The sequence below is a fragment of the Drosophila suzukii genome, chromosome 3, assembly GCF_043229965.1.
Source record: "Drosophila suzukii chromosome 3, CBGP_Dsuzu_IsoJpt1.0, whole genome shotgun sequence".
Lineage (NCBI taxonomy): Eukaryota > Metazoa > Arthropoda > Insecta > Diptera > Drosophilidae > Drosophila > Drosophila suzukii.
In genome coordinates this window covers 78599651-78613860 of record NC_092082.1, presented here as the reverse complement: position 1 = coordinate 78613860, position 14210 = coordinate 78599651, and the positions used below count along the sequence as shown (strand labels likewise).

The 14210-nt window shown below is 41.6% G+C and overlaps 2 protein-coding genes across 4 annotated transcripts; both read left to right on the top strand.

Annotated features, from left to right (window-relative positions):
- The first annotated feature begins 3327 nt into the window (after positions 1-3327).
- Positions 3328-4569, top strand: LOC108018776 (uncharacterized). Of its 2 annotated transcripts, none has more exons than XM_065866237.2 (3): positions 3328-3600; positions 3650-3837; positions 3907-4569. In XM_065866237.2, exons 2-3 carry the CDS (start codon positions 3826-3828, stop codon positions 4213-4215), a joined length of 321 nt encoding a protein of 106 aa, XP_065722309.2. In that variant the 5' UTR covers positions 3328-3600; positions 3650-3825; the 3' UTR covers positions 4216-4569. The 2 variants fall into 2 exon arrangements, with proteins under 2 accessions (XP_065722309.2, XP_016941848.3); XM_017086359.4 differs by having other exon boundaries at positions 3334-3600; positions 3658-3837.
- Positions 4570-6798: 2229 nt separating this feature from the next.
- On the top strand, positions 6799-7816 carry LOC108018775 (uncharacterized). 2 transcript variants are annotated; one of them, XM_017086358.4, is made up of 2 exons: positions 6799-6997; positions 7059-7816. In XM_017086358.4, exons 1-2 carry the CDS (start codon positions 6925-6927, stop codon positions 7739-7741), a joined length of 756 nt encoding a protein of 251 aa, XP_016941847.3. In that variant the 5' UTR covers positions 6799-6924; the 3' UTR covers positions 7742-7816. The 2 variants fall into 2 exon arrangements, with proteins under 2 accessions (XP_016941847.3, XP_016941846.3); XM_017086357.4 differs by having other exon boundaries at positions 6803-6997; positions 7056-7816.
- The last annotated feature ends 6394 nt before the right edge of the window (positions 7817-14210 follow it).

The following is a 14210-nucleotide window of genomic DNA, read 5'->3' as shown; positions in this document are numbered from 1 at the left end:
AATGCCAATCGATTGGAAATTAAACAACGAGCTCAACGAGGTACATATGACTTTCCTCATTCTGACTTATATTTTTGTTATGGCAGCCAAAAATCAGAATTTTTATGGCGAAAAAAGGGTTAAATTTTTTGTCAAAATTACAAAATTTAGATTTTTGTCAAAAATTCGACATTTTTTTCCGATTTTTCTATCGTAGTTCAGCCAAATCAAGGCGTACAGCTAAAAGACCGACTGCTTTAAACAGCTTGCTAAATATGCTAACGATCCTCATCACTTTTTGGAAAATTTATTTTGTGACCAATTTCCTCAATTTTTGTAGGGGTTGCATCACTTTTTTTCGAAAAATGTCAAAAATTAAAAATTTTCGGGTTGAAATGCCAATCGATTGGAAATTAAACAACGAGCCCAACGAGGTATGACTTTCCTCATTCTGACTTATATTTTTGTTATGGCAGCCAAAAAACTGAATTTTTATAGCGAAAAAAGGGTTAAATTTTTTGTCAAAAATACAAAATTACGATTTTTGTCAAAAATTTGACATTTTTTTCCTGTTTTTCCATCGTAGTTCAGCCAAATCAAGGCGTACAGCTAACAGACCGACTGCTTTAAACAGCTTGCTAAATATGCTAACGATCCTCATCACTTTTTGAAAAATTTATTTTTTGACCAATTTCCTCAATTTTTGTAGGGGTTACATCACTTTTTTTCGAAAAATGGCAAAAATTAAAAATTTTCAGGTTGAAATGCCAATCGATTGGAAATTAAACGACGAGCTCAACGAGGTATGACTTTCCTCATTCTGACTTATAATTTTGTTATGGCAGCCAAAAATCTGAATTTTTATGGCGAAAAAAAGGTTACATTTTTTGTCAAAAATACAACATTTAGATTTTTGTGAAAAATTCGACATTTTTTTCTGTTTTTCCATCGTAGTTCAGCCAAATCAAGGCGTTTAGCAAAAAGACCGACTGTTTTGAACAGCTTGCTAAATATGCTAACGATCCTCATCACTTTTTGGAAAATTTATTTTTTGACCAATTTCCTCAATTTTTGTAGGGGTTACATCACTTTTTTTCGAAAAATGGCAAAAATTAAAAATTTTCAGGTTAGAAGGCCAATCGATTGGAAATTAAACAACGAGCCAATGGACTGGAAACTTAACTACGAGCTCAACGAGGTATGTCATTCCTCTTTCGGACCTTGGTTTGGGCTATGGCAGCCTAAATACTGATTTTTTAGAGAGAAAACTTTTATTGAAAAATGACAGAGAAATTTTTGTATATGAGCTTTTATAAGAATTGTTTTTCAGTGCACCTGAGCCTTGGGTTACAATTGCATCGGTCGATTGCTATTGTTCGGTGAACGGACTTAAATTCAATTATTGTTTAAACACATCGATGACTATCCCATCATAATCTGAGACAAGCAGGAGCTGATTGCAGGGGCAACTGCCTTGTCCGAACATTACCGCTCACGTTTTATGGCAGTCGTTTTAAAAATATTGAAAAAGCGCGGGGCAGGCACGAAATTGAAATGCTTGCGCAGCTTTATTGGCACCCATCGACCAGGAGTTGTAGCATGGGGCATGGGACATGCGGCACGGGGCATTATCCTGCAGATGGCTGCGGTCACTGGACATTAGGCGTTGGAGGACAACCGTTGTCTGTGAAGCAGGCCGGGATCATGGTAGCACGGATACGGGCATTGTACATGAGATGGCGTCATTAAATACACATTACCCTGCCGGCGGAGGAGGAAGTCAGAAGGCTGGGGGCGGGGGACAGGAGGCAGCCCAAGTCCGGCGATAAAGGCACAACAACGCAACAGTCGGCCAGCGGGAGAATGGCTATTAAAAAGCGGCCCGGCCCAAGATAGACATGGTCGGCTACAGTGGCAGACATAACAAATTACGCCATTTCGACAGGCGGTTCGAAACAGAAGCTCAGCGCTGCCAAATGGGCTTTTTTTATAGCTACATTTTTTGTCGAAAGCAAATATGTTTATCTCAATTTTAGATTATAATATGTTTTAGCTTCCTAAAGTGTTATATATTTTTAAACTATTTATTCTTAAACAATAATCCTAGTATTGAAAGGATACTAAAATTGCAAATACATTTTTTTAAAGAGTAAAATTTATATAAAGATATTCTTAAAAATAAGATCGAGCTATATTATGACAATAGAGAAAGTATTAATCATCGAAAAAAATCAGCTTAGAGATCTTTTGTTCTCTGCAAAACTAGTATTTCTACAATAGCTTGGTATGATCTATTTACTTATCTCTAAAAATAGCTACCTTTTGTAATCTAGAATCGCCAGCACTGGACTGGAATTATGACCGGTGGTTCGATGGTCGGTGTTCAGTTCCAATTGTGCCGGCAAACGTGACTCCAAATTGGCTGCCGGCGAATAATTCATACGAAACACTTTCGCACCGTGCGCCTTGCCATTAGCATCGCAGTGGCCCCCAACCACTGGGCCACCCCAAAAACCACCCAAAATCCACCTACCACCCCAATTTTCGAACCACACGGAACTCCATGCCATGGCCCATGTAACCCCACGATTGCATTTACAGCAAATTATTTATGGCTGCGACAGACACGGAACAGGAAGCGAGTATGCGCTGCCAACTTCACGTCCATCAATATTTTATGAAACCCTGTCTGCAGGACGCTCCGCGATGCTCGCAGCCGCAGGATTGGATGGGGATGGGTTGGATGGTCGGAGTGGGTTGGCTGGCGAGTCCTCGGAACAGGACGAGGCTATCTGCTTACATGGCTGCGTTCTGCCTCCTGCCGGCTGCCTGCCTGTCGATATCCGGTTAGATGAGTATCTAAATTGCCTTTACTGTTGATGAATTAGCGCCGGCTGCCAGCCGCTTCTCTATGGACTGGAATACGGAGGAACGGCAGTGCAAGTGCCTGCGTGGCGGAGATAAGCTTCCTCCGATGGGTGCAAATTTCAATTTGTTCTGAATGATTTTGCGCTCATCAAATAGGCCGGCAATCTAGGAAGACAGCACAACAACCTTGCTGCCAAGGAACCGAAGCGAAAGCAGAAAGGTGGGGCAATCGATCGAGAGGAGGTGGAAATGAAGCTCAAATATTTCATATAATTAGCCCCATTATCGCACAAATGAAAAACCAAGGGGTGTAGCTCAGCTCACTTCTAGCTTTCGATGGTATTGATTTGAAGCTGCCGAGTATAAAAGTGAAACTCACATGGGCTTTTTCTTAGTAATTTTGAAAGTATGATATTGGAACTATACTTCATCTGGTATACTTTTAACTCAAAGGGATTTCAGTTATTTTCTAAGTAAATTGCAATAGCAAAAATACTTTTTGATGGATTAGATTTTTTAGAAAACATAATGTAACCAATTTAAAATATTAGTTATTCTACGATATTTAAAAATTCTCCACTTGTGAAAATATACAAAAAAAAATGTGTTTGCATTCCGTTTAAAAAACAATCACTGGGCGTTCTTTGAGTATAACATCAGTTACTGTTGCTGTACTATTAAATTACCAGTTTGAGGTCCATTATGTTTCTCTCCCGAAAGGAAATCGTATCGCTTTTGCTCCTCCTAACGGCGGTTAGTTGCACCTGAGTACGAACATCTAACCTTGTGACCTCTCCCCAAGTTCCATAGATCATCAGTGTGCTGAACGCGTCGCTCTTTGCGAATATCCTGCCACTCCACGTCAGTTATGAGCAGGTGGGCCTGCAGGTTGTCTGCGTGGGAACCGCCTATATCTGCCTGATTTACGCATTCAGCACCTGGCTGTACCACTCGAATTACTCCAGGACTCGTCTGCACATGCGAATTGTGGTGGGTTGTCTTATCTGCAGGATGGCAGTCCCGTCAAAGAATTTATAAGAGTATATCCTTTTCTTACAGCTGGTGGCCATGATTGTATTGATGGTGGTGTTTAACGGCGCAGCATGCTATTGGTTTTTAATAGAAGTGTCCTTTACGAAACTCGAGGAATCGATGCAACTGTTCTTGCTGTTCAGCAGATTTTCGGTGACCTCCAAATCGGTCAGTTTGGCCATGTCGATCATCTGCATTCTCCTTCTAATCGTGATCATGGTGCTGCTCATCGTGACCATCATTCAGTCGATAAGAAGACGCAAAAACAAAGAAACCAATGATAATATCGAGCTGCAGCAGGGAAGGAATTACGCAAACGCGTGGGATGAGCATTAAGTTTGGTTTTCATGCAACGCCAAACATTTCATGTCGCTGCAATGTGGCGCCGCAGTTGCAATAATATAAATATTATACTCCCACGTCGTTTGGCACAGACAGACACGAACAGCTCACCTCCTTTATGTTTTCACCCATGACACACAGATTCTGTCTGTGTGCTTTCTTCGCAGGTGATATAAAAAATATATAAAGGAGCAGAGGTTCTCCCCTTCAAAGGTCGCAGTACGAATGCACTTACGGCAGGAAAAACAAAGGATCAAAAATATTATAAAATATTTTTATATTTTGTAGTTTAAAATATTGCAAATGTTGAAGTGTTTTAAATAATAATTGTGGCAATGTCTTTGTAAATTCTTCAGATATATATTTATAAGCGAAAGGCTAGGGATATGCTCAGTTCTAAGAGTAAAGGTTATAAAAATGTGAATGTTTCTCAAGCAAAGAGTGTAAAAATTCCATCAGACTGGTGCCGCAGATGTGTGAGTGCTTCTGAGCCGAAAAAAGAATAAGGATCCCAGGATATTTCCGAGCTGTGAGACTCATAAGGAAGACAAGCAGAGTGTGTACTATTGCATTTTGCATAATGAAACAGGCAGACAGTGCAATTTTCAGCGGCAGACAAACGAAGTTAAACAACAACTTAAAGGCTTGCCAGTAACTTACCGAGCGTAAAAGTTTAAGTTGGCTTTTCAAGTCAAGAAAGGAAATGGGGGCGTTTTTAAAGGGGTTGGTTGTTAGGGGACGTGGTAGCCTAATTACGCTCCAATGGCTGCCCATCAAAAGTGACAGTTGGCAAGGCAGGGGCTTACAATAAAATTTCCAGTTAAGTTATTGCCGCGCCGCTGCCAAAAGCTACGCAGAATATACTCAGTTAAAAGTAATTCCAAATTTAATTGCGCACAATTTAGAATGGCGAAATGTTGGCGTGCGTTTAATTAACTGAAAAATAACATAAAAAGCAAAGCGAAAACAAAACGAAAACAAAGCCGAGTGACAGACGCCAGCGGAAAGCGGCGCCAGTGGAAATGCTTAATGTTAAATGCCAACTAATTAAATTTCGGGCATGCCACTGGAATGGGCGAAGTCTACTCGAGTTGAACTGCTGAATTTATTGTTGCATTTAATGGCCAGCGCAGGCGGTTGTCCCATCCGCTTTTGGCCACCGCCACTCGCCTTTACCACTTTTCATTGCGTATACGCAACGGAGTCCCGCCACCGCGTATACGCAGTGTATGACGGGCCATGCAAATGGCCAAGCCAAAGGGATTCGCTTTGCGGACGGGGATATAGGATGCCAAATGAGGCAGAACCACAGGCATTGCGATTGTAATTCCGATTCCGATTGGGCAAACGTCAGTTGTGCTGCGGTCCGTCGCCAAATGAAGCCAATAAAACGGCCTTGTTTGCACGCAAACGTGCGAAAGTGATTCATGTAAACTGATAAAAATTTAATCATATTTCACGTATTAACACGTAATTATTAATGCCTGATAAATGTCGGCAGTTGGTAAAATGTGAAAAAGTCGCAATTAATATGCATTACTTCCCCCTAGTTGTCAATTCACTGGTCAAATTAAATGTGGCACGACCGCGTGCATTTCAAAATATTAAAGCAATCAGGTTCTTGAAATCTCTTGAAAATAATTGTATTTTTTTATATATTTCACCGCACAACACTCTCACTCGCACATCGCCGCGTAATCATCATTTATTTAATACTGTACAAGTGTGTAATTCCGTTGTGAAGCTTCACTTTTATTATTATTATCATTGTACACGAAGGCCTGTCCGTGGGTTTATTTGGTTCGGCTCGCGCTTTATTTTCTTTTAATTATGTACTCCGATCACAAATGTGGGTCAATTAACAAGCAGCCATATTGGGTCCCATCGAATCGATGTCGAAAAATCGGCGATGTCGGGGTTAAACAATGCCGCAGACGTGCTGCCAGGACAATGCAAACAATTGTCAGAATTTAAATGCAGCGGCAGTGGACCGCAAAGTTTCCACTCGCTATCCGGTTCAATGTTCGCATAAATTATGCCGCCATATGTCAGACATCTGGCGAATAAAGGCTCTGGCTCAGAGTTTCGATTTTCCGCAGTTTTTCCGGATCTGCCAAGTGCCCGGCGTGTGTGGGTCGCTATTTTACGAGTTTTTGACGGGATGCCAACAGCTTTCGTCTAATTGCCACTGGCATTGTGCCAAATGCAGGGCTATATTTAATACTTGTCACTAAATGCTGCCTAAAACCAACCAAATCAGGCATAAACTGCACTACCATGGAAATCCGTCATCAATCATTACACCATCAAGTGTCAATCACTGAAAATTTCTTGGGATGTAATGAACGATATGATAATTTTCGATTATTATCGTTAGCCCCCAATAAGGTTTCTTTAAAAGACAGACAGGGTACAAAAATTATTGTTATTATAAGGATTTAGATAAAGTAATCATTTCAGTAGTTGTTAAATGTTATAATTAATAAATAAATCAAATGTATTTTTTATACATTTGCTTTGCAAATTTTAAAACATAGTAGGCCTTTGATACTTGTCAAACTTAGTTTGGTATGCCTTGGGTAGAACTCGGTCAGACACATATATTTACTCGTCGAAGTCGGATCGTACGTTTTCGATTGCCCAAAAATTCATAGCAAAATAGAGCGATTTTCTCGTATTAACATTATTCCAAATCTTCGCGATATGGATCGAGAAGGGGTCCGCCGAGCGGCAGCAGTACTTCGACCCAACGAGAATCGTCTACATGCTATACAGGGTGAGGCATTGAAAAGGGATCTTAAAGGAAAAATAAAATGATACCTTTTGAATTTCAGAAGAGGAGGAACCTGCTGTGGAAGTTGGTCCGCCGCTTTCAAAGGGTTCCCAAGTCAATCCAGGGGACTTGCAGCTACAGAAGGGAATTTTGGGAGGAGATGACAAAGGAGCCACTGAACTTGGTGCGGGACTTCGAGCTCGTCGCGAGAATAGACGCCTGGCACCCTTCTTGTGCAACGTGTGCCACCAGTATGTCCGTGGTGGCGTGATCACCATCTGTGGTCACCTATTTTGCTGGGCCTGCCTGTGGCCCAAAGTGGGTGACACTAAAATTCCAGAGTGCCCACGCTGTCGGCACCGCTTGGTCCTGTACGAGGACATCATGCCCTTCCACGGCGAGGGACCCCAGGCCGACGAGGCTGATAACGAAGTCCTTGCCGAGCCGGGTTTGGTGCCCCGCCCCACGGGTATGTACCTCTGCGACCCGAAGATCCCCAACTGGTTCGTGGTCAACGATCCCAAGAATGTACCAGAACAAGTTTTCGATCAGAACACCAAGGAGAGGGATTTCTGTTCCGTGGTGATGCGTCTTCCTCAGGAGTATCCGTGGATCGGGACTACGCTGCGATTCTTCAAGTATTTCCAAGTGGGCTGCGCCATCATCGCGTGCCTGATGTGGTGCATCTTCTCAGTGGCCACGGGGCCAAGTGCTTTATATTTTCCTAAATTGTTACGATTTCTTTGATTATTAACGGGCGGATAAGTGACCTGTAAATGTTTGGCTAGGTTTCTAGCTTTACAATAAAATTATGTAAATGTAGATATTACCTTTTTGAACTTACTTACTTTAGTATTATGAAGATTATTAAGGTCTAAACATTTTTGTCTATTTCAGGTCGGTATTTAATCCATAAAGTTTCTCCTGCAATTTTTATCATTATTTAAACCAAAATAAAGACAACTTGCAACCAAGACATTTTCTTGCAACTTGGAGGAAACAGAAATATTTTATGAGCTCTCGGGCCAAGTCAAAGTTGTGCATGCAACATCGCAAAGTCCTGGAGGGTCCTGGCCAGCTGAAACAATAAATTCCAGGGGTAGTTAGGAACAAAGAAGCCAGACAAAGCCGGTCTGAAAGTAAGCAGCTTTAAAGTCACAGACTTAAAGTGCTTTCTTCTGAGACTCATCAACAGAACACTTCGGCTAATGAACCATGGACAACCGAATATTCGGGGAATTGGGTTAGCCCAATTGAGTTGTTATCCGGCTTTTGTCGGGGCGAACACTCGATGACAGCTGCGTGGGGGAATTGCGTGCTGGCCTTGGTGGCTCGGCTCTGGGCAATATTTATCATTAATTAAGCGAGTGCCGAGAAATCCGTAAGGATATATATCCGAAAGCCAAGCGTCAGAAGTTAATGCGACGGCTACGTGGAGAAAGCGACACGGACATCGCAAGGAAGCGGATGCAGATGCATCCTGTGATTCAGCTTTATTATTGCAGCTTAAATGGCATTTGCAGGCAGCGCATGTGTGTGTGTGTGTGTGTGTTGCGAAAATGGAAAATCCTTTCTCCGCCTTTGCGAGGACATGACAATGTCCGCTGCAGCATCACAGCAAAATTGATGCGTTTTAAATTGCATTAAATTCCATGGAACGTAATCCCAGCCACTCGCACACAGACACGCTCCCGAAAGCCAGCTCTGTGTGCAAATTAAATTAATTTTGTTTGCCTTGTTCTCGGGGCGTCTGGCGTTATGACGCTAGCTCCGAGTTACGTGTATCGATCCGCCAACTTTCAGCTTTAGTTCCAGCCCCGTTCTGGCCAATTTCAGCGGCGTCTGCGATCGGCGTCTGCAGCCAGAGCAAATATTTAGCCGTAATTAATTTAAATCAGCAATGGCTGCAGGAAATGCCAAATGCCAGCGGCTGCTGCTGCTGATGCCTCTGGTGGCATCATTAAAATCTTCCGCCCGCTGAACAACAAAGCGCTAGTAAATTGCTCGTCACGAACGCTACTTTGTTCCCTTTCGCATTTTGCCTTTAGCCCAAATAGTAACGCGCTCTCGCAGACATTTCAACTTAAATTATGCTGCCACGTAACACATGACGTATACGTAATTACGGAAGCCAACGGCCGATCCAGTTCAGGCCACCTGGCTCGATTCTAGCCAACATAAGTTTTTGATTTACCATTTCTTTATTTAAAAAATTTCTAGATTTTTCAAAATATTTTAATACTGAAGAAATTATTGTGAAATTTGTTACATTTTTTTAAATTAAGTAATTTAAAATAAAGAAAAAGATATATTTTTTTGGTTGAAGCCACTTTAAAATTAAATAAATGCCAATGAATAATGTTAAGTGTTGGAAGTCCTAGTTCTTAAGTAATACTCGAATACAAAATATATTTATATCCGAATAATTAATAAGGTATCTTTATAGATGTTATACTAACTGACTGTATCCAATTCCGCAATTGCCAAGCGGTTGCTTGGTGAGATCACGGTCATTCATGCTACCCAACTGTCGTAATTTCCATTTCAATTATAGTATCTGCTGCCTAGACATTTAAAAAGACCGCCACACACGACAAGCGTCATTTAGGGACATCCACATCCACATCCACCTCCGCAACCCCATTCCCACCCTACCACACTCACATTCACTGCCAGGCTGCAACGTTGAATGTGGCTTTTATTCATTACATAATTACTGTTGTGTTTGCACTGTGGCAAGCAGCAGTCGCCCCTGGGGCAAAGGTTATTGCAACCAGCAGTGATTATGAGTAATTGTCAAGGTTAGTTGGGAATCTCGTTAGCCTGGGGGGACAGTCATTGCATGTGGATGTTGAACAAACTAGTAAGCCATTCACTGCAGTTGTGAATTATGGAGAGCTAACAAAATATTAGATGTAATTTTAATAGATGAAAAACAAGATATTTATTTTTAGAGGCATTTTGGCATTAACCTAGGTTCCGATGACCAACGGTACGAGCTAAAGGGGTGCTGAACTTTAGGAGTGCAACTACTTCCAAGTGGCCATAAATAAATGCTCTTCACAATAACAACTCCCTGGCAGACACAATGCATAACGGTGGTGGTGCCAGGCCAGACAATCCCCCATCCCCTTTTCCCTCTTCCCTTCCCATCACACACATTTGTGCAAATAGCATGCACTATGCACGTTTCCGTTTCCGCTCTTTCGGGCTTACAGGCGTTGCAATTGTCGCTTGTTGCAACGACAGCCTCCGCCATTTTGTCTCCGTGTGTGTGTGTCTGCAACTGTGTGGGTGTGCCACAGTCTGGCGCACATGGCGCATACTTTATGCATAACAAATGGCTGCTTAGTATATTGTTTAATTTATCAAGCATGAATTATTTATGTCGATCTGCGTGTCGTCCAATGATATAAAGTGCAATGCAAAACTTGAACTTTGCTGCAGAGTTTGTAGCTTTTATGGTGCACTGTAAAGTAAAAAAGAAAGGATTGTTTTTAAGGGAAATGAAATAAACTGGTCAGCATTATTAAGCTTAATAAATTTTACCAGCCTTAATATCATGAAGTAAGTCTCCTACCTTACTATATAAATATTTGTTGTATATGTTAAAGAATATTTTTTCAGTGCCCAGATATCCTTTCCTCTACTTGTAGGCTTGTCGAACAAATCAAATTTATGTGTTACAAAGTACAGAGGCTTGCATTCCCAGTAGTATTTTCCGTTTAGGTAAACTCCACTTGGGTAATAAAATATTGTATTGTTGTGGCCGCCAGGACCAACTTAGTTCAACTTGTTGAAATTCAAATTTCAATTGAATTCGGTGCGTTGTGCTGGTGTCAAGCTCTAATTTAGATTTATTTCGGTTGATTAATTTGCATTCGAGTATGTGGCAGTTGATAATTGCAGGCAAAGCTCAGGCGGCCAAAAGTTTCAGGCACTTTTGAAATAAATGGGAAATGGCTTTTCCAGATATTGTGTGAACACAATGGCACGTCTTCTGCAGGGGGGCACAAAAATGGAACTGGAGAACACAAAAGAAGTGCACGACATTGTGTTGAGTTCCACGGGGCTCTGAGGTTGGGGTTCATGTTCAGTCGGGTAGTATCATTCTCCGGGCTCACTTTAAGCCATATTGTGTACACTGTACAGATAACGTGTCTATTCAGACGAGAACTGATACGGAGCCAAAACACAGAGAGTGCGGCAGCCAGGAGCGGCAAACTTGACTTCCTTGTGGCTTGAGTAACAAGTTGGGCATAATGCGGAAGCTAAAAACTGTTGCATACTTTTATGCGCCGCCACAAGCCATCGGCATCAGGACCCCAGAAATGCCACAGTTCCACCCCCTTTCAGACCCTCTTAGCCCCGAAAGGACGACGCTTATCACCGCAAAAGTTTTTACCACTTTAGAGTCGGTGTCTGCTGCCGAGAGACACTTTGCCGTCGAGCTGTCAGCGCTCGAACTTTGCAGTCGGGCGGGACAGGAGCTTTAAAAACTACCCAGGACATTACATACAGGGCAGACAGTCGAACATTTGCCGGACCCAACTTTTATCAGTTTTAATTGCCATTAACACTAATTACAACTGTCACATATCAAAGGGGCCAAGGCAAGTCAAAGAGTCATATTCAATAATCAAAGAGGTCTCGATTAAAATGTCACATGCATGAAATTTAATATTATACAAGGGCACAAATATAATTAAATCAATAGCAAAGCGGTTTCAATTTTAGCTTCATTATTAAGAGAGAAATCGAAAAACTAGAAAATTCAGCTGACTGATTTTAATTGGATTAGTTTTTGCAGCTGTTTTACATAAATTTTAATTCTTTTAAACTAAATTCAGCTCAGTTTAGCAGCCATATTGCAGAAATCAGTGAAGCCAGAGCCAGGCGATAGCCACTAATTTGCAGGGAAACTTTTTCATTTTTTTAAGGACTCTGCAATTGAACAGCCAGTGAGTGGAAAATGTGGAATATCCCGTGGGGCCCGCGGCGCCAGCATTTAACTTTTAATCCATCAAAATGCTTTCGACATCGCCGCCTGTCGATTTCAATGAGAAAGGGAAAATTGTTTTAGCAAGCAGACAAAAAAAAATCGCAAACCAAAAGCAGGCAAATAACCAAAAGAAAGGAAAATCCAGACAGTCTGTCTGCGGCATCCCATCGAAGCGCCAAACGCTTTTCATTATTCTTTATACGTTTCACATTTTAAGCAAATGAATACTGGTTCCCCAGAGACAAGGAGAGTCGAGAGTTGTTGAAATCTACGCGTAATTGTGTAAAGATCCCCACTCGTTAGCCCCTTTTTTCGAATAAATTGGATTATAATTTATTTTAATTGGCAAAAGCCAAATGCAGGCATAAGACAAACAAACCCTGCAGGGGCAACCCAAATGAAAATTAGCCACAAAATTACGCAGTCTGATGCCGCTTTCATTAGTCTAATTGTGACTCTTGGGCGGGCGTGCGTACATTTCGACCCATCTCAGTGATTAGGCCAGGCCTTTACCTTTTGGCCAGAAGTCGGCACGAAACCATGCGTGACAGTGTTAAACTGTGAGCCCGAATCCTAGGCCAAAGTCTCCGCTTTGGCCCCATATGTGTGGCTTTTAATTAGAGGCACACAATGCCAGTCGACCTTTCGCCCCGCATATTAACATATGAAGGGCAACTAAAATGTCAGCGGGCTGACTGCAAAGCCGGTGATAAAGCCCACCGGATACGATACCAATGTCCAAGGATACTCGTGGCCCACCGAAATCCTGGCCACAATTAAGCAACTTGGCCAGGTGTTCCGGGTGTGGTGGTGGTTCTGGGTCAGGTGGCTCCTCCTCCATTGTGGTGCCACTTTCAGCCCCAAACCCAAACCCTAACCATCCGCTTAACCCATCCAAGAAGACAAACAGCCATGGCAGCCAGTGGGCAAACAAACTTGCAAGTTTCCCCAAAGTTCCTGTTGCTTTTTCAGCGTGACTGAATGTGTGTGTGTGTCTGTGTGTGTGCGGGGAGTGCTTAGGTTTGACCCCTGACCTCCGCCTCCATTTGTTTTCCTAGTTTGCCAGTACGTAAATTGCGGTGCTCTGTTATTTTTGTTGGCCAGTTATGTGTGTGTTTCTGCTGCTCAGGAGTGCTATAATCCATCATTTCAATGGTCAGCTAAGAATAAAGAGGGCAAACTTTTGCGCAGCGAAAACATCGTTTATCTTTTCCATTATGATTGGGCTTGTGAAAGAAATAAACTGATTTCTTTCTAGTTTAAATTAAAAATTCTTTATAGATAGCTATATGGAGGTTAAAAGATTATTAGTTGAGATATTATAGTTTAACATTAAAGAGAACTTCATATTTAGATCTATAAATAAATCTAATAAGTGAAATGAGAAAGAATCCTTGTTTAGAACACCACTTCACAGCGCAATCTCCTTAGCTTTAAGCACATGGCAGTCGTTTCCCCATATCATGAACATTTAATTAACAGCACACTCTTGCCATAACATCATAGCTTATGGGTACTTAAGAACATTAATATGCTCCTACGAGTTTCGGGAAAAATGCTCAAGACGCCGTACTGAACTAGTTACGACCATTCTGCATTCTTTAAGTACTGTAGTTCATACTAAGAGTATTACTCTTGAAATGCAAGCAGTATTCAAACACAAAGTAATAAAATTAAGCTCATAATTGTCATAGATAACTATAATTATATTCCGAGAAATTGAATTTCATGGAAAGATTATCTACACCAATGCTTGGCATTTATTTCGAACGACTTAACAGATTTTCACTGTTCTATATCACCCACGTAAGTTAATTATTCATTTCGATATTTTATTGAATGCCCCATCTAAAAGCACTCGGTCGCCCCTTATAGTTAAATATACAGTACATTATGAGCCCTAATTGAAAAGCTTTCTCCCCTCGCTGCGGAATCTGCAGGAATCAATTAAAAATTCAACATTTATGCGTGCATATGCCACTTAAATAGCAAATTCGAGCCAACCCACAGCGACACACCCTCGCCCTGATATTTTCATAAATTTATGCACCCCTCGAACTAATTTCTGCCAATTTCGAGTACACAGAAGGGTATGCTTTTCCCAGAGCTTTTTACTATTTTTTGCATATTCTGTGGGCGATGCTTGACCCGAAAATGGATGGAGTGACCTCGAACAATATTTTTCCCCCTTTAAATTGCCCTTTTCTGGGATAG

Coding starts and splice junctions, on each gene's coding strand:
- LOC108018776 (XM_017086359.4), top strand. CDS start 3,550: ATGTTTCTCTCCCGAAAGGAAATCGTATCGCTTTTGCTCCTCCTAACG. Junction 3,601..3,657: donor TTTTGCTCCTCCTAACGGCG/GTTAGTTGCACC, acceptor CAAGTTCCATAG/ATCATCAGTGTGCTGAACGC. Junction 3,838..3,906: donor GTCTGCACATGCGAATTGTG/GTGGGTTGTCTT, acceptor CTTTTCTTACAG/CTGGTGGCCATGATTGTATT.
- LOC108018775 (XM_017086357.4), top strand. CDS start 6,925: ATGGATCGAGAAGGGGTCCGCCGAGCGGCAGCAGTACTTCGACCCAAC. Junction 6,998..7,055: donor TCGTCTACATGCTATACAGG/GTGAGGCATTGA, acceptor TTTGAATTTCAG/AAGAGGAGGAACCTGCTGTG.